Raw genomic sequence first — 24,313 nt, 5'->3', positions numbered from 1 at the left:
CATGACTCGTCATGTTTTATATGAGATCCCTTTGTTGTATGTTGATGAGATATTTATGTTGTCGCCATGTATGTTTGCATTGAAATCCCTTTTATGCCATGTTGGTGAGATGATCATCATGCATGAGTTTTGTGTCATACTAATAGGAGTCTTTTGACTGAGAGTTCCTATAGCAGAACATTTCTTGGAGCCACTCCTGCGTGAAGGCATTTTCCTTGTATGATAGCGACATCACCTATTATGTACATCATCACTATTGACAACACTTAATGTAGCGGCCTACACCATCTTGACACCGGGGCCCGGAGACATAGTCCCTCATGGATGAACTCCGTCATCAACGGCTTATGTTTTCATGTGTTGATGAATGTCATGTTCCTCTTCTTTACAGCATGCAGATGTATTCATTTATGTTCTCTTAAAAATGCAACTTAACACATCACGAAAGTAAAAGGTCTTAGAAGGGTCCTTTGTTACACCCAAACCTGGATCATTAAATGAAGAACACAAGTAGGTAATGCAAATCAGTTTATTGCAGTAGGATTTCTGATTTGTTAGATTCATTAATTTTCACATGGTATCTTGTTCTTTGCTCATTTTCCTTGTTTCATGCAAATCAAATTTAAGTAGTGTAGGCTGCAGAAGTAATTTGCTTCAATATTCAAAAGAATAACTTGATGAGTAATTAAAATCAACTAGATGAAGTAGATTCAAATTTTTTGTAGTAGGGGTTCCTTGAGGTTTAGGAATTTTCACAAACACAAGCAACACCTGGAGATTCCATGTCTTGTGTCGACCAAAATAACATGACAATTCATGAAGTTTCGTGTCCAGATCGTCCTTGTTAGATTCTCCTCATTTAGTTGTTTCTAGTGGTATGTGGCACGCCTCCAGAGGCCTCACGGTTTTGAGATATCCTCGCTTGAAGTTGATGCCCCCAATGTGTGGGGAAAACCCCAAAAGATTAATATTGTGGCATCTTATTATTTGGTTAGCATCACGAAGTCAAAAAGAAGGCTTACTATAATATTCTGACCTAGGGAGTCATGAGGTTTTGACTCAAATTTTTTAAAATTAAAGCCTCCCTCCAAAAAGGATAGTAGCCTCATCCTTGGCTCTCAAAATTAAACTACATTTAACTTCAAATGAGGATTAGCTTCCTAATATCCCTCCAAAATTTGAAATTCAAATTGAGACACGCTCCAAATTAGAATTTTGTTGCCTTCTTGTAGCCCCTCCATAATTTATAAATAAGCACTCCATCTATCCTCATAGATATGCACTTAAAATGACAAATTATTAGTGAATGAGCTTTGAATTTCTACTCAGCCCTTGTGGAGAAATAAACAGATCAGGTGTAAGGGATTTTGGGTCTTATTTTATTTTTGGTTTTGGGGTTCTTTTGGGAAATCTATTGCAAGGTTCTACGCTAAGTACTTCTCAAAGTTTTGACCCTCATTTAGGGCATAATTTTGTGCTCCTCATCAATAAAAATTGTTGAGTTTATGGCATAGACTTTGGTATCGTTGGATAAAATCTTATTGCAAGCTTTGTCCTAATACAACGAAGATCTCTGAGGCATGAACCTTGTTTAGATCAAGGCTTAAAATCCCTATTCCTGCGGCCATCGAGGGTGTAGCATTAAGCAGCTTGAAATCAAGGTCTCTGAAGTTGAAGAGTTCGATCTAATGGAGTAATTGTTATCTCTCTGAGCCAAGACGCATTGAAGTTTTTTTGAGATGGTGATCTCCGCATCTTTTGAATCTTATTGAAACAAGATAAGATCTAATTGACCTGCGGACCTGTTGTATTAAAATAATTTGAATATCAAAATGCAATTATGAAATGTGGTGACCTAAGCATAAAGGTGAAGTGTGATGTTTTGAGCATAAAAGTTTGCAGACCTGTGTGTACAGTGCCAATTTCTCACAATAACCATATCGGCATAAGTCTCATGACTATAGTAACAGGGTTATTCTAGTGCAAAGAATTTCCAGTGATAAGGCTACTCCAGGACATGACATTGTTTTGAATATTTATATATACATATACCCTTGGTTCAGTACCTGCCAAAAGAAAAGCCGACCTGAGCAAATTCTCTATAAAATGTTGGCTTCATCATCATTGTTGCAACAGTTAGAAAGGGTGATTTGTAGCAACATCAAGGTACGTTTTGCAACTTGTAATTCTTGTAACCACAGTGGATTAGTCTTGGTTGAAGATCTCATTTATGAACCCTAAAGATTGGAGCCATGTATGAGTAACATTTTTGTAGCAGCCCATAGTCACTGTATTGTATTATTCCAAAGAAAACAGTAAGAATTTTGGGTCTTCTTGTAATCCACAAGTCAGAAGTAGATTGAAGTTTGGGCTTGTACAAACCCTTATGATTGTTGGCTCAGTTTGGAAGTGAGGATTCACTGTCAGCAAGTTGAAGTTGTTGATCTTTGTTATCATAGCTTTGTAGCAAGGATTCTCTATCATTTTCGCATATCATTGCACAATAATAAGGGATTCCTTCAATCACATCACTGCAGAGTTTACAGTGTCCAACATCTTCAATTCATGTAGGACATCCAACAATAGAGCCTTCATCATTATAGCTAAGATATGTCCTTCATCATATTTGCAAGAATAGAGCAATAAAGGTCTGAGTTTTGTCACCTTCATCATCTTACAGCTATTCTCATAATTGCTCCACATAAAGGTACACTTTGTTCATTTGCAACAGTTTGGCAGAAAGGGTAACTTGGTCTATGTAGAAGGTTGATTGTAAGGGTTGTCAGTGTTAATCATTGTAAGTGGGCCATTATACCTGGTACAGGAGTCCACATAAAATTGCAAAAGTTGATTTATTGTAAGTGGACCATTGTCCTTAGTACGAGAGTCCACACTAGTTTATTAAATTCATCATTTCAAGGCAGTTGGGTGGTGCTAAGCAAGTGGTTGGAGTCACCTCCAGGTTGTGCCCTGAAAACACTTCAAGGTGGTAGGGTGGTGCTAGGGTGAGTTGGAGCTTGCTAGGGTGTTGGAGAATCTTTCTAGTTAACTGTTGATAAAACCAAGGCGTTGGAGCGTCTTTCCAGTGGGAGCTGGAAAATTGAACGATTTTCGAGAATACTAGGGAATTCGGGCTTCCCTTTTAGTTGGCGATGCAACATTTTTAATGTACTAAAAAAATTTATTAGAAAAGCGTTCGATGGTTTTGTCTCGGAAGGGATTTTCCACCTAAAAAATATTGTGTCCAATGTCTATTGCTCCTTTATGCTTTTAAATTGATGCTAAAGATTAATTAATGCTCTGAAAAAAAAAAATTATACGTTACTAATTGCTATGAAACATTGATTCACCTTCAAGGGGTAAACCTTCTTTAAAGTATAGAACTTCAAGAAACAATTGCACCTCAACCAATGCATAATAGATTCGAAGTTAAAATAAATTTACACTTATTTATAAAAAAAAAAAAAAAAAAAAAAATCATAAATGCTTTTTTCACTATTTGAATTCATGTTGGAGACAAAATTTCTGGAAAAAACTATGTAGAAATTGCAGTGTCCTACAATGTCTTTTAAATATAATTGAGATTCTTACTCTAGGCTTTCATTATTGACACGATTTTCGTGAGTTGAGACATTTATTAGAAGCTTTGGATACATAATTCCTAATGGGGGATCTGTAGAGGATCCGAAAATTTTACCAAAAGCATGATTCAATTTAATTCCCTGTCGTGAAGTGGGCTTAATGATCGTGATGTATATGAATAAGAAATTTGGAATGCCTTATGTATCTACAACTCCCATACTCCTATGGGAGTTGTGGATATGTCCAAGTGCATCGGACATATAAAGAAATTGTTTGATACCTCAGAAGCTCCTATTTTATCAAAGGGTTGATTATGAATCATGTATCAATGGACAAACTCGAATTGTTTCCCAAAATTTTACAGGGAAAGAAACAATCGTTTTTGGTGATGCAACTCATGCTACCTCAATCACTAAAATACTTGCTAGAGAGATGGGAATTTGTGTGAGTTATATAGGTACTTATTGTAAACATTATATAGAATGGTTCAAAGAACAAATTAAAGATTTGTGTGATGAGATAATCATCACAGATGATCATGCTGAAGTAGGAGGTACTATCACTCACGTGGAACCCTCTAAACCCTTTGCAATATTTGGTACTCAAATGGAACATCATATTGGTAAATGTCTTGAGATTCCCTGTGGAGTTATTTCCACCAGCAGATGTCCAAAAAAATTCCTTGGGATATTGACCCTTCCTAGTTTATGAAGGTACTAATCAAAGAGTTGATCCAATTTATAACTCATTCACTATGAGTACTGGGAGGATCATCTTCTAGAGATTTTTTGTGGTCATGATATGAAGAAAATAATGACTAAACCATTATCCATGGATATGAGTTCAATTTGGGATTCTGAAAGTCGACAAAAGTTGAATAAAATCCCCCGTTTTGTTAGGGACGAAGTAGAGAGAAATACAGACAAATTTGCACAACAAAAAGGGCATTTTGAACGTTACTTTTGAGGTAATGCACTCAACTAAAGAAACATTGAGTACAACAGCTGATCAATATCAATTAATTGATTACATTGTATTCTATACAAAAAGAGTGGCTCAAATTCAATACCTATTCCTATCATATCGATTGAGTTAAGGACTTCATATGATCAAGATTCCAGATCAGAGAAATTGTGTCTCCAACATAAATGCTTTTATTATAATCTTTTAATAATTAATAAGCTTTTTAATTTCACAAATAGTTTATGAGAACCTGTCCACTGGACCTAATTTTTGCCTCGACTCTGCACTTTTCCTTGTAATTTTTTTCAAAGAATATAACATGCACATTATGATAGTCCCAATATTCTGTAATCTATTATAATATGGTTTGGAGTAAAATTAAACCAAATGCCCACTTGATCAACTGAGTAAACGCCCCAGAATAGTAGCATACAGCAATTGAGCGAATTCCATTATAATCAAAACGAAAGCTTTAGCGCTAGATGCTACCTTCAAAAAAATTATGTGAAGAGGAGCCCTTCAAAAGAATATAGCATAACATCCTGCGTTTATCCGAGGACAAAAGATATGCCGGCGTGAGGTTGTAATGGTCTTGGAGAGGACCACTTTAATGGGAGAGGATGTGGTTGCACTCTTCAAGAAAACTGTGCAATTGCTTAGAATAAATGTCAGGAAAACTTCGGAAGTGATCTACATGTGGTGATGACTTCAGGTTACAGGCTTTGACCTTCTTCCCTGCCTTCTTTTGCTCCTCTATGAAGGACTCAACTGACTCTGCCGGAATTATCCTATCTGCAGTGCTGTATATGTATAACTGTGGACAAGGAGGCTGATTCTTGTAGAGTACGGAAGTAACTTCAGACAACCTCCTGCACGTGCAAAACTTCAACATTGATATGATCATACAAACATAAAATTCTCGCATTAAAAAACGTGAATAAATCCAATAAAAAAACTTACTGATTTACACGAGGTAACTTAAACACAATGGAGAATAATTTCTCTAGTACTGCTATAAGAGCTGCTTCAGCATTTAGGGGCTGAATCTGTTCCGTTGGCTTTTCATTTGTATAATTCTTCTCTGAATTTTCTTGACCACCTTCATATGTAGGGTGTGTTAGGCGACTTCTTTTGTTTAATAATGCAGTTGAGAATCCTAATGCCCAAACCTAAATATCATTCCAAGTACTCATAAGTTCTCTGAACAGCAAAAAAACAGAACAAACAGTTCATGCTAAATTTGATCTCATGCCTTACAGTTAACGGTATTTTGATATATTTCATAAAAATCTATAACTTAACTGATCACTAAATTCTTAATTCATCATTTCTAGTGTTCCCTTGTAACAGTTTTTAGTGATCATTCAGAATTATAAATGAATTCACTTTGCAAATAGCATTGTCATATGCTGGCAACCTTAGGATTTGGTTTTGGCTCCGGAGCTGAATCAACAATACAACCTTTGATCTTGTTATATAAATCACCCATCTTTATAAAGTTCTCCAGCATAACACCATACCTGTCTTTCCAACAACAGCACCAAATTAGCTAGAGATTATCATGGAACTTTAGGGTTGCAAGGACAGAAAATTCTTACTCTTGTAACAAAATAGACCAGTGCATTAAGATATTAGCTATAATTGAACTTGGTCGTGCAGACAACTTACTAAACTTTTCCCTCATACAATAGATTGAAATGCATGCTAGACAAGAGGAACCCACCAATGCTAGACAACATTCCAAAATTGTTAATTTTAGATAACAATGGTATGTTCTATGCTTAAGAGCAATTTTACTTCAACTTTCTTATTAGCCCAATATCAATATCCAATTGAATAATCACATCAACATGATAGTAAAATGCAGATAGAACATAAACAATAATAGTAGAAGACAAGAGGACACAAGATATGGCACCAGCCAGGGATAAACCCCAATGTGGGGAAACCTTTGATCAATTCTTCTTATCATTCTTCAAAAGTTCAACAGAGAGAGAGAGAGTATACAATATACAATTTTCACTTGCTCAATCAAAGTGAAATCTGACCAGTCAAACAGCAGTAACAGAAAGCCCTAACCAGAAAGTCAACACTGTTCAACAGGGCAGATTTTGACCTCCAAAACAGTTTGGTCAAACTCGGTCAACTCGGCCTCCAACAGCTAGTCAAATCAGCCCAAAAACAGTCCGAAAAAGTCCAGCTAAATCTGGTCAACAAAAATCAATGCAGCAGCAAGCCCTTCTCCAGTCAACGCTAGTCAAACAGTGGTCAAACAGCCTCAGTTTTTGTGCCATAACTGCAGCCTACCCAAGCAGAGATCCTCCACACAAAACCGCAGTCAAAACAGGTCAACGCAAGTCAAAACAGCCTCCTGCAATTTCGGTCAACACTGGAACAGAAAACCCTTCTCTTCTTCGCATGTGTGGAGAGCTGCCTCTGAATTTCATACCCAATCAACGAAGGAGAGAGAAGAATGAGTGTGAGTTGAGATGCCAAAATGAGGAGCAGGCTCCTTGTATTTATATGCAATGTTGAGGATGAATAGACATCACTGTTGGGCTTCTGAGCCTACATTAGTTTTTTGGCCGACCTTGACAATTTGCCATAATCAAAATAAATTCATAATTCCATTTGTACATGTCAGAATGGGATGATCTTTAGATCAATCCTACACCTATCGGAGAGAGGAATCCAATAAAAATATCAACTGCATCATGTGAACTGTTTAAGGTGAAGTTTGGCCATAGTTGCCAAATTTAACAAAAGTAAAATTATTTATTCTCATGATCCAAAATGGATCACTATACGATTTGTCATTTGATACTTTCTACGGAGGAAAATCACAGCCATGGCCTTGTTAGGCCCATTTTGGGGGCTGATCTTGATTTGGGGTCTTGAAACTTCTAGACCTTGTTTCTGGCATAAATAGTCATTTTTGGGATCAAAACTTTGATAATGAAGTTGCCAAAGCCTTGACATTGTTCTACTCATCGATCACTTTCTAACTTTCCAAAGCACACCTCAATCAGAGTCCATATAAGGGAGCCATGCCTTTGGTAATTTCACCTATGCTTTGATCACCGTAGTACCTACTACCAAGCAAATGCCTCAATGCTCAGTACTCAAACATGCAGACCTAGTCATGTGTGGACTTTCTAGAGAATCCAACACCCTGACCCTAATCAAGTGTTGGGGCATATAAAAATCCTAACCCTAACCCCAGAAAACTATCAAAGCATGTTAAAAATTGAACCACAAGGAAAGACAGATTTTTGAGATCCACTTTTCTCTCCAAGAAAAAATAATAAAATAATCATCCTCCACAAGGAAAACAATATAAGGGTCTCGTCCTAACTAACACTAGAGAAGGTTTCAAGTTTCAACAATAATAAACTAATGAGTTAGTTACATACAATCTCCCAAAATAGCCAATGAGCTAACAACCTCCTCAACTAATTTCTCGAAAAGAGCCCAAACTGGTTATCAATCCATTGTTTAAGCAGCATTAGAAGTATCTCAGGGCCAGACGTCTTTCTTCAATATGACCTTTGTCTTTGATAACAAACTTCCCCACAAAATGGAATGCTACCTTGGAGGTGACCTTTAGACCTTGTCCATTGTATTTTCATAATGTTGTACGTTCACCAATGAATGGTTGTTATGTTGGCTGTCATGCTTCTTCATGATGATTAAAACCTCAAAATCTGGTATGTTAGCTTTGAAAGTTGGATGTTCTCCTTGAAAGGCACCTTACATTAAACTTCATCAATGTTGGGCATCCTTCTAAAGTTAACAGATCCCTCAAGTAATGGAACACCTCACTTGATTCATGGCTCATTTGACCATATCTATAACCAACTTCCGTAAGTGTTGGCTCTTTTGGAATACATGCTTGAAACCTCCTAACGCGTTGGGCATTCTTCAAGGTGGATAACCTCCTTAACGTGATGGGTACACTTCAAGGTGGATAACCAACTCCTTAAAAAGTGGATTTTGAATATATATATATATATATATATATATATGCCCCAAGATGTGGATCTCATAGATCAATATGAAAGGGATTGGAAATGGTGGTTAGTGGTTATAACTGGTTCCTCAATCCATAGTGCTTCCTGTATCTTTGTTTCAAACTGAGCTCTCCAAGTCGAAAACTTTCCCTTCATTTGCTCCCAAAAATAATCATTAATTGATGCATCTGCAATGCAAATAAGGCAACAGTGATGGTTGTAGATTCATCCACAAAGCTGATTACATGTGAAGCGTGCTACCACCCTGAAACACAGAACAAGTCAAAGCATGTTGTGTGAAATGTGGTGGTTTTCCCTCCAAATGACATTTTATGTCAAATTAGTCAGCTTATTCAGATCTCCTCGAGCTCTATTACTGATTGCTACTATCACAGTTCGCTTGTTTAATAGCTTATTTATAATTCCAAAAAGGGCCACCACTGTGGATACATCAACTACCTGAATCTCATCACATCAGAGAATAGTTTCTCATACGTCCAATATTAAGAAGTTATCTGCTACAATAGAGAAAATATTTTCCAGAGGTAGCTCTCTTGTGGAGCAAGCCATTCCATCATAATTCCTTCAACTGGAAGATTTGCAATCAAACCAAAGAGTCTTGCCTGTGATGATTTTTTATCAATTTGGCATTTCCAGAATCTATGCATCCAATGATGCACATCAAGCATGGCTTCTTGTGCTAACAATTTTCCAACCCTCTAACATTATAGGACCTAAGTGTGTGCTACAGGGGTTGGGCACCTTTTCACTGGAAACACTACAACTGGATTTGTAGCTACAACAACACCTGAATCAATCCTTATTCCTCCAATACTGGAAATAATCTCCTTGCATATGGTTGAATGTAATAGTTTGCTATATTTCTAACTGAAAATTATTATAAATATAGATACAAGGACTATTACTGGAACAGCCTTATTCCTCCAATACTGGAAATAATCTCCTTGCATATGGTTGAATGTAATAGTTTGCTATATTTCTAACTGAAAATTATTATAGATACAAGGACTATTACTGGAACAGCCTTATTCCTCCAATGCTGGAAATAATCTCCTTGCATATGGTTGAATGTAATAGTTTGCTATATTTCTAACTGAAAATTATTATAGATACAAGGACTAATACTGGAACAGTTTCTCAGAAGGTAAGTTAAGCAGTGTTGCACTTATCGTGATATTATCGGAATTATCACGATAATATTGCCAAAACCAACCTTGGCGATAATATCGGCCGTAATTATCGCGATAATTTCGAAATTATCACCCTCTCTGTCAATTTCAACTTATTAACAATTTTTTTCTTTTGACCCTACTTTTTTAAAAGTGAGTGAGGGGATTGAGCTGTGAGGATACTCTGACTATTTCCATCAAGCAAACAAGAGGAAATCTATAGTTTTCATTTCCCGTCATTCATCTCATGAGATACATAACCTAGTAGTTAATGGTAATATTAAATTCTTAACGTATCCTTTTACTTAAATTTTTAACATTAACATTAACTGACTTGGGATGTTTGAGAGTGGTTCTGACACCTAATTGGATTTCTCATGGAGAAAGTAGAATTTTAGACCCCACTCAATATCCAGCAGACTTGACAGTTTTTAGGATTTCAGGATTGGCGGGATTGCAACGTTTCTACTACATTTTGTGATGTATGAGGATATGGAAGTAACATTTAATCAAGATCACCAAGCCCTATATGTACCTCGATGTTGGTGGCATTGACTGTTGAGCTCCTCCATGACCTCTTCACTCAATTATTCATGACCCTAGTAAAAATGTACACTTCACTCAAGCAAAATCATTGATTAGAATGTTAAGTTTTTTCTATCTTATTTTAATGCTCAGAGGGAGATCTTGATAAGGAGGATCCCAATATAGGCAATAATTTCGACGTTGTGTAGCTATTTGTTGTAGCATGATTCTCTTTAGATTTCAAAGGTCATTTAGAGCATCTCTATTGATCTTTTTTGATTCAGAGATGGCCTGCACTCAATGATATTTTAGTTATATGCACGCTTGCTATATACATGACAAATTTTGTATATTTCTGTATAATAATTTGGATTCATATGGATGCACATGAATTATATGTTCTTTTCAAAATTTGAACACTTTATGTATTTTTTCATCGACCAATCTTTTGGTCCAGTTGAAGATGTTGTGACCATTTTCCATCAAGCAAACAAGGAGAAATCCATTGTTTTCATTGCCATGATTCATCTCGTGAGATACATTTATTTTTGTTTTGATATGATTTTGTATCACTCTATTAGATCTTATGACTTAGGACAAATATCATATTTCAATATCGATGTTTGATATATCACTTGACATCTTATATATTGATTTTATTTTCATATTTATGTAGTGATGTGTTTATTTGATGTTGATGTTGTTTTAGAAGTTAAAACATTGAGAAAAAATTATTATTTTGTTTTTTTTTAAGTTTCCCAATAATTTCAAATATTTTCCTTGATATTGCCAATAATTTAAATTTTGGACCCCGGCGATAAATTGTCAATAACGATAAATGTAGCACTGAAGTTAGGACACAAACTCACCCTATCCCCTGAGTTGACCTTTATCCTCAGAATCACCCACAGCAGCACAAGATATCGGCACCCAAATATATCTTTTTCCATGGGAAAATTCAGAATCTATCCTTCAATTTATATTTATATCCTCAAAAATACCAGGGCTGACCCAAAATTATAAGCATAACAATCAGGGGGGCTCCTAAAATTACAAACATAAAAGTAATAAGACCGCCCTTAGTACTTGGTCTATTATGTCAGCTGCAACATGAAGAGTATCAACATATGGGCCATCAATCACATAATCCACCAAATCAATGTGAAAAAACCCATGCAACATCATGTTGAAACGAAAGGATCCATAAACTAGATGTACTCTCTCCAGGAAAAAAAAAAATGGAAACTTTGCATCTCTAGTCATCAGCATCGGTGTAAGTTGCCCCTGAAAATTTATCATGTGATATATGTTAGGATATTCCGACACATAGGAAATAGTTAAGTACAACTTGGTCTAGTATAGAGTTAGGTATAGAGTTAGGTAAAGTGTGTTTCTTTACCTTGTACATTTTGTAACTTACAATCCAACGGTCACAATATGTAGTAATCCGACGGTTCATTCTCTCCTCGGTATTACCGACACTTGATCCGTGGCTTGACACCCGATTGGCCCATGATTTCTATTTAAAACGCATGGAGGGTCATTTGTAGGGTAATCCGTGCATGAGAGAAGCATATGTAAATTTTCATTCTTTTATTAATAAATTGCCTGAAGTGGCCGCGTTGGCTCAGGCCGTGGACTGTTTCCCTCTTTGAGGGTTTTAACCACGTCAAAAATACTGGTGTATTGATCTGCGATCTGGTTGTGAGCGGTGTCCTTTGGTGTTCTGTTTGAGGAACTTACCCTGTAAATTCCTACATGGTATCAGAGCCATTTGAGGGCCGCGTCCGTTGGTGATCCAAATCTGAAGCCGGTAGAACTGCATCCGACTTCCGTTTCCTAGATCTACTATTTCTGACTGCTTTCGGGCCGAGAGGACTGCTCTGTTGTGTTGGAAGCATCTGTTCCAGTGAGGAACCCCTTTCGTTTCAGGCGAAAAGGTTTCTGGTAGCCCTAGCTGCGTCATTTTTAAGATCTGGAGGTATACAGTGTTTATTTGCAGTTTACAGTTATCTTCTCTCTGTTTATTTCGGTTTCGGTCTATTTAGCCTTTTTTTATTACCGGATCTATACCTTTCATTTCTGCGTATGCTCTTTGCCCTGCGACTCTGTGCGATCTGGGCAAATCAGAAACATAAATGAAGGATTTTTCTCATGTGTATGCTCTTTTCCCTGCGCCTAAGTGTGATCTCGGAAAATCAGAAACATTGAGAAAAATATTTAGTTTCCGGCCAAAGCTAACTTTGAGCCGCAAGGTTCATTTTTGAAAATATTTAGTTTTTCGGCTAAAGCTAACTTCGAGCCGTAAAGTTCGTTTTCTTTGCATGTCCGTGTTGGGTTTTGTGTTTTTTGTTTTGTAGGGAAAAAGAGCTTTCTCAAAGCAAGCACGCAACCCAAAGCACCCCCCCCCTCTCTCTCTCTCGAATTTTTTGTATAGCTCAATTGGTTCAAAGCTATTTTAAGAGAGTAGAGGTCTTGGGTTCAAGTCTCCATTTTGTGGGGGCGGACTTTTTCATTTCCGCACATTCCTGCACTTCGTCGGCAACTTCATCAACTTTTTTTCAAAAAGCCATAACTTCTTCATCCGGAAGCCGTTTTCAGAGCCGTTTTTTTTAAACCAGCCTAATTTTTCGAGATCTATCCATTGGAACACTTAGTTTCAGCATCTTTAGCTTCAGTTTCCATTGAAATGGAAAGTCAATACCAAGTTACCCTTAACAGCGCCAACTACTTCCAATGGTTGTCCTACATTGAGGATTTACTTAAAAGTAAAGGTCTCTACAGAATAGCCTCAGGCCAAGAAAAGAAACCGAAGGATGAAGATAAGGCTGCTAAATGGGAAAATAGGTAAGATCAAGCACGTGGATTGATAGGGATGTCTATTTCTCCAGATCTTAGATTCCATATTGCAGAACTTGATACTCCTGATGAAGCAATGAAACAAATCAATAAAGTTTTTGGGATTAAAAATGAACTTAGAGCCCATCAACTTGAAAATGAGTTGCTTACATTGGACCCTAATAATTTTTCTTGCATTGAAGATTTCTTGTCCAAGTTCAAGACTCTTAGATATCTCTTGGAAGGTGTTAAAGTTAAGAAAGAAGATAGTAACTTTATCTATTCCATTCTTACTAAGTTGGGACCAGCCTACTCTGTGTTTGTTTCCACCTTCCATTCTACAAGAGAAGCCTTCATTTCTCAAGGAACAGACTACAAGTCCCCTTCCTTTGACTCTTTTTGTGATTCTTTAATAAGAGAACAAGAAAAACTCTTACACCTTGGTCTTCTTAATCTTGGAAACTCTTCCAAGAAAGCGTTAGCCGCCCAGCAGCAACCAAATTCAAAGAATCCTAAGAAGTCATATCCTAAAAAGAATGGTCCTAAACCAAACAAGGGTCCTAAGCAATCTCGGCCTCACAATGAAAAATCATTTCAACAAAATGATAAGACAAATAAAAACAAATGGAAGAAGACTGATAGACATTGCAACTTTTGTAATCGAGATGGCCACTTAGAATCCAAATGCTTTAAGAAGATGGAAGCCTTGGAAGCAGCGATGAAGAAACATAACATCCATTTGGAGCATTCTTCACCTTCAACTTCATCTTCAGGAATGGCACTTTCTGCATGTTGTTGTCAATCATCTCGGTCTGGTTATGCATTAAATGTATCTTCTTCTTCTCATTCTCATGAGTGGCTCATTGATTCTGGAGCTTCTTATCACATGGCCAAAAACAAAGCCATGTTTTCTTCTTTAAATGATTGTAACACCAAAAATATATATGTTGGTGATGATAGATCTCTTAGTGTTGTATGGACTGGAACTGTTCATCTAGACAATGGTCAGTTTAATGATGTATTATGTGTTCCAACCTTATCCTGCAACCTTCTATCTGTATATCAGATAACTCATTCAGGTGAAGGTAAAATCGTTGAATTTTCACCTCATGATGTTGTAATCAAGGACTTAAGAGATCCTAAAAAGATTTTGGCTACTGGCATTGCTGATGATTCTACAAGGTTGTATAAGTTTCACAACTTTGGGTCATCAAATCTTCCCTCAGTATTTGTTGCTCATAACGATGAAGTGAGCAAACTTTGGCATGAGCGATTTGGTCACTTAAACTATCGCTCCCTTCAGCATCTATGTAAAGAAAATATGGTGACAGGTCTTCCTATGGTATCTTGCAGAGATGGTGTTTGTTCCGGATGTGTACTCGGAAAACATCATCGGGACAGTTTTGAAAAACGTGCCTCTTGGCACGCCTCAGCCCCTTTACAGCTTGTGCATAGTGATTTATGTGGTCCACTTCCTGTTGTTTCATTCTCTGGCTGCAAGTATTTCTTAACTTTAATTGATGATTTCTCCAGACGCACTTGGGTATACTTCTTAAAACTCAAGAGTGAAGTATTTAACACATTTTTGGCCTTCAAAGCCTTTGTTGAAAAACAATCTGAACATCAAATTCTTAAGCTAAGATCTGATAATGGCAGAGAATATGTTAAAAACACATTCATCAACTTTTGCACTGAGAATGGAATTCAAATGCAACATATTGTTCCATATACTCCACAACAAAATGGTGTAGTTGAAAGGAAGAATCGCACCTTAAAGGAAATGGCTAATTGTATGCTACAATCTAAAGGACTCGGTCTTAGTTTTTGGGCAGAAGCAATTAACTGTGCAAATTACATAATAAATCGCACTCCTACTAAGGCTTTAAAGAATATCACTCCAGAAGAAGCATGGAGCTCAATCAAACCAGATGTTAGTCACTTTCGTGTTTTTGGAAGTGAAGCGTGGGCCCATATTCCAGATGAAAAGCATAAAGCTTTAGAACCAAAGAGTGAAAAATGTACTTTTGTTGGATATTCTGAAGATGTCAAAGGCTATAGACTTATTCCATTTAAGTCCAAAAATGTTATCATTAGAAGAGATGTAAAATTTGATGAAAATATATCGGCCTGCGAGCCTAGTCCGGCGAATGTGCCACCTCTCCCTATCTCTTCTACTTTTGAAAACATTTCTTCTTCAGATGATGATAATGAGGATGACAATCCTCCCCCACCTTCTCAGGATCCTCCTTCAGCTCCTCAGCTTCCAAAATGGGTCCGTGCTACTCGGGATGCAGCAGGTGATCTTGCCGGTGATCCTACAGATCAGCGACGTACACGTTCTCAGTTCGAGAGAGCCTCTTCTTTACTGGCTCAAGCTCCAGTAAATTATGATCCTGACACCTTTGCAAAAGCTTCAGGCCATCCAGATTGGGAAGCAGCTATGAATGAAGAATATCATTCATTATTGGCAAATGATACATGGGATCTTGTTCCTCTACCAAAGGGACGAAAACTTGTTAGATGCAAATGGGTTTACAGAACCAAGTATGGACCAGATGGGAAAGTTGATAAACATAAAGCTCGTCTTGTTGCTAAAGGTTTTTCACAGGTTGAAGGCATTGACTACACTGAAACCTTCTCCCCTGTTGCCAAAATGAACTCTATCCGCCTTGTTCTTTCCCTTGCTGCCTCGTTCAAATGGGAAGTCCATCAGATGGATGTTAAATCTGCCTTCTTGCATGGGGACTTGCATGAAGAAATCTACATGGAACAACCTATTGACTTTATACAAACAGACTCCAACCTTGTATGTCGACTTAAGAAATCCCTTTATGGTCTCAAACAAGCTCCTCGAGCTTGGTATGCCAAAATGGATAACTTTCTTTTAGAATCTGGCTTTTCTAGGTGTCATTCTGACAATACTGTCTACACCAAGAAAGTGGGCAAGTCTCTTATCATTCTTGTTCTTTATGTTGATGATCTTATCCTGACTGGTAGTGATCCCAACCTTATCAACCATGTGAAGTCTAGCCTTAAAAGGAAGTTTGAAATGACAGACTTAGGACACTTACATTATTTTCTCGGTCTTCAAGTCTTGCAATCCAAGGAAGGTATTTCCCTTTCTCAGTCCAAGTATGCCTGTGATATTCTACGCCACTTTCACATGGAAGACTGTAAGCCAACCCCTTCTCCCTTTCAGTCTGGAGTCAAACTTTCAGTCCCTTGTACTTCTCCTGAAGTTGATGCTACCTTATACCGTCAACTTGTAGGAAAACTTTTGTATCTAACCCATACTCGTCCTGACCTTTCCTTTGTTGTTGGCCTTGTTGCTCGGTTCATGCAAAACCCCCGTGAAAGTCATTGGAAAGCAGCTAAAAGAATACTTCGTTATGTTTGAGGTACAGTTCAGTTTGGGATTCATTACAGTGCCAAAGCATCTCCTCTATTGGTTGGTTTCACTGATTCCGATTGGGCTGGTGACCCTGATGATCGGAAGTCTACTGCCAGTTATGTGTTCACTCTTGGTTCAGGACCTATTACATGGGCTTGCAAGAAACAAGGTGCCATTTCTCTTTCATCAGCAGAAGCAGAGTATCGTGGTGCCGTAGAAGCTAGTAAGGAAGCCTTGTGGCTTCGTCAGATCCTGTCAGAGTTTGGCTGTCAGCAGCAGCATCCGACTACACTTTGGTGTGATAATCAAAGTGCCATTCAGCTATGCAAAGATCCAGTCCAACATCAGCGCAGCAAACACATTGAACTGCACATGCACTTCATCATAAATCTCATTCACGACCATGTTCTTGAAGTGCAATATTGTTCAACAGATGATCAAGTTGCAGACATCTTTACAAAGGCTCTCACAGAGGCGAAGTTCACTAAACTTCGATTTATGGTTGGAGTTCAGGAAGTTGTCACTAAGGGGGGATAGGCTCTAGTGCCTCCTTCCTTCTCCTATTGTGTCATATTTGTAAATCCTTCAATCCTATCCCAAGTTGTTCTTAAGGGGGGATGTTAGGATATTCCGACACATAGGAAATAGTTAAGTACAACTTGATCTAGTATAGAGTTAGGTAAAGTGTGTTTCTTTACCTTGCACATTTTATAACTTACAATCCGACGGTCACGATATGTAGTGATCCGACGGTTCATTCTCTCCTCGGTATTACCGACACTTGATCCGTGGCTTGACACCCGATTGGTCCATGATTTCTATTTAAAGTGCATGGAGGGTCATTTGTAGGGTAATCCGTGCATGAGAGAAGCATAAACCACATCAAAAATACTGGTGTATTGATCTGCGATCTGGTTGTGAGCGATGTCCTTTGGTGTTCTGTCTGAGGAACTTACCCTGTAAATTCCTACAATATAAATTACACATTTACCTCTCATGCAATATGAGGGTTAACAGTTGGCTCCGACTTGGGGACATGTGATCTTTGAAAACGAGAACATGAGAACCCCAAAATCTCCGATGTACCTAATGAAAAGACTCTCCAAGCAAATGAAATACAACCATGTGGTGGAAAAGATCCACATCACACCCGTAAACACCAAATACAAGTGTCCATATAGTTTATTACATCAAATTTGGCTTTACAAGGAAGAAAAGGCAAAAGCCAACAATGCCAAATGAACATAAACTGAAATCTAATGCTCATGCTAAAGAGTTTTTTTTTTTTTTTTTTTTTTTTTTTTTTTTTCTGAATTTGACTAATTCTATTATCGTACAAAACAAATATACAAAATAGAGTACAACCGGCAAGGCTTAAGAAGATTTGCCTGTCAGCCCTGGCCTTGCCCAATTAGCAGCTCCAAAATTGAAAGGATTCAAAATTGGGCATGTTGCCGACACTGTTACATAACATAGATGGACTGAACATAGATGGACATAACACATCATGAACAACAAGACACCAGGGCCGTAGGATGACCCGGACAGAGACACAAAGACAACTGGACAATGACAATTGACACTTGGACAGTTACATGTGACACATGGACATTGTAGCCGACACGTAGACATAAATAAGGCCGCCCCTTAGCCGAATTACATTCCAAAGACCCATCAAAACCAGAGATTACCAGGGCGAGATTAATCTTCATCAGAGGTCTGGAGCTCCTCAGCAATGCGGCACCCGAAACGGAGCGGATCTTCTGAGTCCGAGAGATGGATGACCTTATTCGGGCTACCCTTTCTAGCTGGTTTGCTCGGGCCAGCCAGTGAAGCATCAACGCGCGCAGAGGGGCCTGCCTCCAAGTCAAGATTGATGGCGGGGCATTCCAGATTCATTCCTTGTGCACGCCGCGGCTCCATCCAACCCGGTCCAGGATTGCGCTCAGGCGGCGACCAGCCAGTTTCTGCTCCGACCGGGAGGCAGGCAATTGGAGAGTCTTCTCGGCTCATGCGCTGCCCTTCTGTCAGCGGCTCGACCTCCATGCTCGGATTAACACCAGGCTCAACAGTGATAGACACAACCAACGTAGAGTTGGCTTGGGGGCAGGGGAGATGATATCTGAGCATGGGGAGCTCCCTCTGCCTCTCTTCAGCAATTGGGCTACTGTCACGATGCCCCCCTTCCTCATCGTTGCTGTCCTGAAACCACTGAGGCCGCGAGGTAACCTCAACAGAAGAAGAAGGGGAATAATAATCATCCTGCGGTGGAGCTCTGCCCTGAATTCCACCTCTCCGGCTGCCCATCCGTGGCCTTCCTCGCAGCATTGTAAATCCAATGGACTGTGCTTCAACAATGGCTACAGCGACCCCCGACGTCAGTATCCAACAGCAGTACCCAGACCCGACACCCGCAATAGGAATCCAAGAACTAACCTTGGCCACGAGAACCAGAACTCCCAAAACCAACTTTGGCAACAAGAAACAGCCCCAAGAAACAACTCCGGCAGCAAGAACCAGTACCCAGAACCAACCCCGGCAATAGGAATTTGCTTCAGGAGCCAACCCCAGCAACAAGAACCAGTGCCAACTCCCGAAATCGAAACCAGTCACGCAGCTCCAGCTCCACGAACACACATCAGTCCCGCAATTGCAGCTCCAAGGGCTAACATCCCTCAGTTCTGCAGTCGCATTGCTGTCTGAGCGGAGCAGAGCCTTTTTACAGATCACGCATACCTCTCTCGCCATTTTCCGCGGTTTAAACGCCATCGTCTCCCCAACGCTCAACTGCTTCCCTCGAGCCGAGTAGACAGGCATTAATGCCGTCTGCTCGTCGCCTTCATATGTTTTATTGCCATCCTGCGTATGGTACCGCCATTCACCTTGGGCGCGCCACCTGCCCACGTGATGGCGCGTGCCATTCCTTCTTCCCTCATGCACCCGCATCCGGGATGATGGAATCCTCCTTCGCCAGAGTGAGGCAGTCATTGTTGAGCTTGTCATCATTTGAGTTATCCAGTGAACCTGCAAAGTAGGATGTGCATTGAGAGGCACCTTGGTTGGCTAATCTATCAGCCACCTTGTTCGCTGTTCTTCGAACATGCTTGAACTCTATACTTTGGGGAGATTGTAGTTTCTTCTCCATGGATTCTAGCCTGCTTAATAGTCTCCAACTCGTGGCCACCTTGACCGCTGGCGTGCCTGCTTGGATTCTTTGGGCAGCATTAATAAGGATTAGAGAGTCACCTTCTATTTCCAAAGGAAAGTAGTTTTGCTGTTCTGCAATGCATAAGCCTCTCCATAAGCCTTCTAATTCGGCTACATTGTTAGTATCCTTTCCCAACGAGCCATAGAATATCTGGATTATTTCCCCTGTGTGGTTTCGGAAGAGTCCGCCATAACCTGCGAGCCCTGGATTTCCTTTGGCCGCCCCATCAAAATTTAACTTGTAGGTAGCATCTGCAGGAGGGGACCAACTGGAAGGAGAGGTGCTGCTGATAGGTGGTCTGGTGCCTTCTTTCTGAATTATTGAGAGGTTTAAGTTCCAAGCCTTCAGGATCCTGCATTCTAAAGGGGATTCTGGCATATCCTTGTCTGTCCATGATTTGAGGGCCAGAGTTTCTTGTAACTGTTTGCTGAGGATTAACCATAAGGTTTCATTGGGCCTGGAAGAGTTGTTGAAGATTCTGTGGTTTCTTTCTTTCCAAAGATTCCAATATATGAATCCTGGTAAGAGTCTCCACAGGTAGTTGAGAAGCGGACTCTTGAATGGGGAGGGAGCCCAATTCCTTAAGTTTTCAGCTATGTCCTCCGTCCTGTCTTCTGATCTCATGTTGCAGCTTTCTGCTTTCCTCCATAATTGTTTTGCTAGCGGGCAGGTTTCCATGAGATGTCCTATTGTCTCAGAATCAATGTTGCAGTTCGGGCATCTTGATGGTCCCACGAATCCACGCTTGATCAGGTTGTCCCATGTGAGTATTCTTCTTTTACTGAGCAGCCATAAGAAAGTGGATATTTTGGGCCAAATTCCTGGTTGCCAGATCTTATCCCAAATCGGGTCCTTGTTGGGTTGGTTTCCATGGTATCTGAGCTGATGGGCTTCTTGAGTAGTAAATACTCCTTTGTGTTTATGGCCCCATCTGAGGCGATCCTGTAGAGCGGAGTATCGGATTTTCCTAAATGATAATTCTTTTTCTATGTCCTCATATGTCTCGCCTTGCCAATTGTTTTGCCAGAGACTGGCTTTCTTCCAGGTTCTAAAGTCGGTACTCGCAGAATGTAGCCAAAATTGATTGACTTGAGTGAGTTGTGCTTGCTGCATCTGCTTTTGCCAGAGAGGCTTGTGAAAGACTGTGGCAAGCTTGGGGAGCTGCTGCCACGAATCCTCCCAAAATCGGGCAGTGGTACCGGAGTGAATCTCCCAAAAACTATGTTCTTGAATGAATTTACTGTGGGGTTTGGCTGCGTTCCAAATAGCAGATCCCTGAGTAGTGGAGTTGATTCTGATTAGATCGTTCCATTGGCTGCCTGGTGCATATTTGGCCTGCCATAGCTTGGCCCATGGTGCGTTTGGCTTTGTGATCCAGTTCCACCACATGCGAGCTCCCATATTATCATTGCTCTGTAAAGGGTCTCGAAGTCCCAGGCCTCCATCGGACTTGGGCTTGCAGACATCCAGCCATTTCACTAGCGCCCATTTTCTGTTGAGGCCAGAAGAACCCCAGAGGAAGTTTCGCTGGAGATTGCGGATAGTTTTGAGGACCCATTTAGGAGCGGCCAGTAGTGAAAAAAGATACAATGGCATGGCTTGGAGTACCGATTTAATCAGGACAAGCCTGCTGGCAATATTAAGAGCTCGGAAGGTCCAGAGGGAGAGTTTAGCTTCAAGCTTATCTAAGAGAATCTGCCAGGATGAATGTTTGATAGCCGCAGCAGCTAGGGGGGCCCCTAGGTAGGTCGAAGGGAGTTTAGAAATGGTAAACTGCAGAATTCTAGCTATGTTCCTTTGAGTGGTAGGGGGTGTATTGAAGAAATATAGCTGCGATTTCGAAGAGTTGACAGAGGTTCCAGAAGCTTTTGAAAAAATAGAGAGCAGAGATTTGAAGACGGAGGCTTCTTGCGAGGATGGGTGGCCAAAGAGCATGGTGTCGTCAACAAATTGTTGGTGGGATTGAGGAGGGAGGCCATGAACGGAGATTCCTTTGAGCATTTGAGAAGCTACTGCTGCCTTCAGCAATCTGCCTAGCCCTTCTGCCATGAGTACAAAGAGGAATGGCGATAAGGGGTCCCCTTGTCTTATGCCCCTTGAAGGTCTAAAAGGATGAGAAGGAGAACCATTTAACAGTACAGAAAAGCTTGGAGAGGAGATCAAATTATAGACCCATCTTGTCCAAGTATGACTGAAGCCAAAAGCAATAAGAACTTTTTGTATATAGTTCCAACTGAGCTTGTCAAAAGCTTTGGATAAATCTAGTTTGAGAAGCATACCTGGCTTTTTGAGTATCTTGAGGGAATGAATCACTTCATTTGATAAGATGATCCCGTCCATGATCTGCCTTCCTTCAACATAACCGGTTTGCTCCGGTGAAATGAGCAAGGGTAGAAGAGGCTTGAGCCGGTTGGCGATGACCTTAGAGATAAGCTTGTATATGACATTGCATAGAGCAATGGGCCGGAAGCTTTCAGGCTTGCTTGGTTCGGCACATTTGGGAACTAGTGCAATGAAGGTAGTGTTGAGGGCTGGAAGAATCCAGTGCGTGCTTCTTGATTCTTCCACCAGCTCCCAAACCTCTTCTTTGATTAATTCCCAGAACTCGTGGTAGAAATTGGCAGTAAAGCCGTCCGGCCCCGGGGCTTTGCCATCCTTGAGCTGGTTCATAGCTTCTTCAATTTCCTTCATGGAGGTTGGCTGTAGTAGTTTGTTGTTGTGCTCATCAGTAATGATTCTGGGAATATGCTGTGTGATGGCTCTGATTTCGGCGTCCCTGTTCCCTTCCGGTTCTTTAAGAATGTCCTGAAAGTGATGCGTTAATTCCTTTTCCATGTCTTCATGAGTTTCAACTCTCTCTCCCTGTTGATTGTTGATGAATGCAATATTATTGTGCATGCGCCTCTGAATAGCTGTTCTATGAAAAAATTTCGTGTTCTTTTCGCCCTCCTTTAGCCAACTGATTCGGGATTTCTGCCTCCAGAGTATTTCTTCTTGCTTTCTCCTTTCTTCTAACCTATGCCAGAGGATTTGCTCTTGTTGTGACTGCTCCTCTGTGCGGCCGGCTTTAATGATATCTTGCTGTAGTGTCTCCATTTGTTTTTCCAACCTTTGTCGATCCTCCTGAATGTTGCCAAATTGAGTTTTGTTCCAATTTTTAAGAACCTGCTTAAGGTTTTTCAACTTTTGCTGAAATTGAAACATTTTGGCTCCTTCTGGCGGCTTGTAGGCTTTCCAGGCCTCCTCTACGATCTGCCTGAATTTAACATTTGTGAACCAATAAGCTTCGAAGCGGAAGGGTCTGTTGCTTCTTGTACCAGGCCGAGACCAGTGGAGCATTATGGGCCAATGGTCCGATCCTCCGTGGGGCAGAATTGAAGCATTGAAATCTCCTCCTAGATGGATTGCGTTGTCGGAAAGGAGGAACCTGTCAAGCCTAGAGGCGATGTGATTGACTCCACTGCGCTTGTTGGTCCAAGTAAAAATCCCGTTGGTGGTTGGAATATCCATCAAGCGATTGTCCTGAATAAAATCTCTAAGTCCTTTGCTATCATTTTCTAATCTTGTTCTTCCCCCTGTTTTCTCCTCAAGCGATTGAATAATGTTGAAGTCGCCTCCACTGATCCAGAGCGGGAACTGTCTGTTTTCATTCAGACCGGACAGCGTGTTTAACAGATCCATTTTGTGCTGATTACTTTGCGGAAAGTAAACATTGGTCAGATGCCCGTGTATATTTGTTCCTATGAGGTGAAAGGAAGCTTGTATGAGAAATTGAGTGGCATGGAAGTCGTAAAGATTGAGGGTCTGTGGATTCCATAATATTGCTAATCCACCCGAGGCTCCTGAAGCTCCTACTGACATTAGGCTACTACCAGCCCAAATCTTGTTCCTTGCCTTGTCCATGGCTATTGTGCTATTTTTAGTTTCTTGAAGAAAAACTATAGAAGGTTTTTCTTGCTGTATCAAGTTCTTGATCATCCTAATTTTTGAGGGGCTGTTGAGTCCTCTCACATTCCATGAGATGAGCTTCATGGTAAATGAGATGAAGGTTTGAAGAACTTAGTCAGCTTAGGGAATCTCCCTGATTCCATAAGCATTTCCCCTACTGCTATGGTCCTTTGCAGGTCCGTTTTGCGCCCTCGCCTCTTGGTTTCTTTGAGACTCTTTTTTGCATCCCATGGACTTCCTCCTTGTATGCCTAGATGTTTATTGTGTTGTACCTTGGCTAGTACTCCTTCCAGTCTCTCTATTTGCCAAGGAGGTATATTATTGTATTCCTTTTGCTTGCAGGCCGTTTCAAGTTTTAAGATGTCTATTCCTTCAAGGATTATGTTCTCCGGATCCTGTTCCATACTGCTGGGGGCGTTTTGTTCCTCCTCTTCTGTGGCGTTTTGTAAGCTTAGTGCTATTGCTGCGTCCATGTCCATGTCTGAAGCTAGTTGCTTGGGATCCACCTTAGATTTCCCCTTACCGACTGAAGGATCACTGGGGTCGCTGACAGCCTTAGGATGAGCTTCATAGGGAGAATGGGGAGGTTGCTCAGAGTTGGGTTTAACCGAAGGCTTGGGAGCATGGGGGACAAGGGATGATGATGGCTGAGAGTTAG

At 40.2% G+C, this 24,313-nt stretch overlaps 1 protein-coding gene across 2 annotated transcripts in view; it reads right to left on the bottom strand.

Moving 5' to 3' along the window:
* Positions 1-4,871: 4,871 nt before the first annotated feature.
* LOC149246298 (uncharacterized) overlaps positions 4,872-24,313 on the bottom strand; it is a 63,681-nt gene continuing 44,239 nt past the window's right edge. Inside the window, exons 2-4 of one of the 2 annotated variants that reach the window (XM_089457858.1) lie at positions 5,963-6,065; positions 5,506-5,714; positions 4,872-5,414 (exon numbers count right to left, since the gene is read on the bottom strand). In XM_089457858.1, coding sequence (XP_089313984.1) covers positions 5,153-5,414; positions 5,506-5,714; positions 5,963-6,065 — 574 coding nt within the window. In that variant the 3' untranslated portion in view covers positions 4,872-5,152. Of the gene's footprint in view, positions 5,429-5,505; positions 5,715-5,962; positions 6,066-24,313 lie in introns of both variants that reach the window. The other variant, XM_089457859.1, reaches the window with a different exon arrangement.

Source organism: Pinus tabuliformis, chromosome 7 (genome assembly GCF_031772625.1).
Source record: "Pinus tabuliformis cultivar Carrire ecotype Pingquan chromosome 7, CPIR1, whole genome shotgun sequence".
In the NCBI taxonomy this organism is placed as follows: Eukaryota; Viridiplantae; Streptophyta; class Pinopsida; order Pinales; family Pinaceae; genus Pinus; species Pinus tabuliformis.
This window is presented reverse-complemented; position numbering and strand designations above follow the sequence as displayed.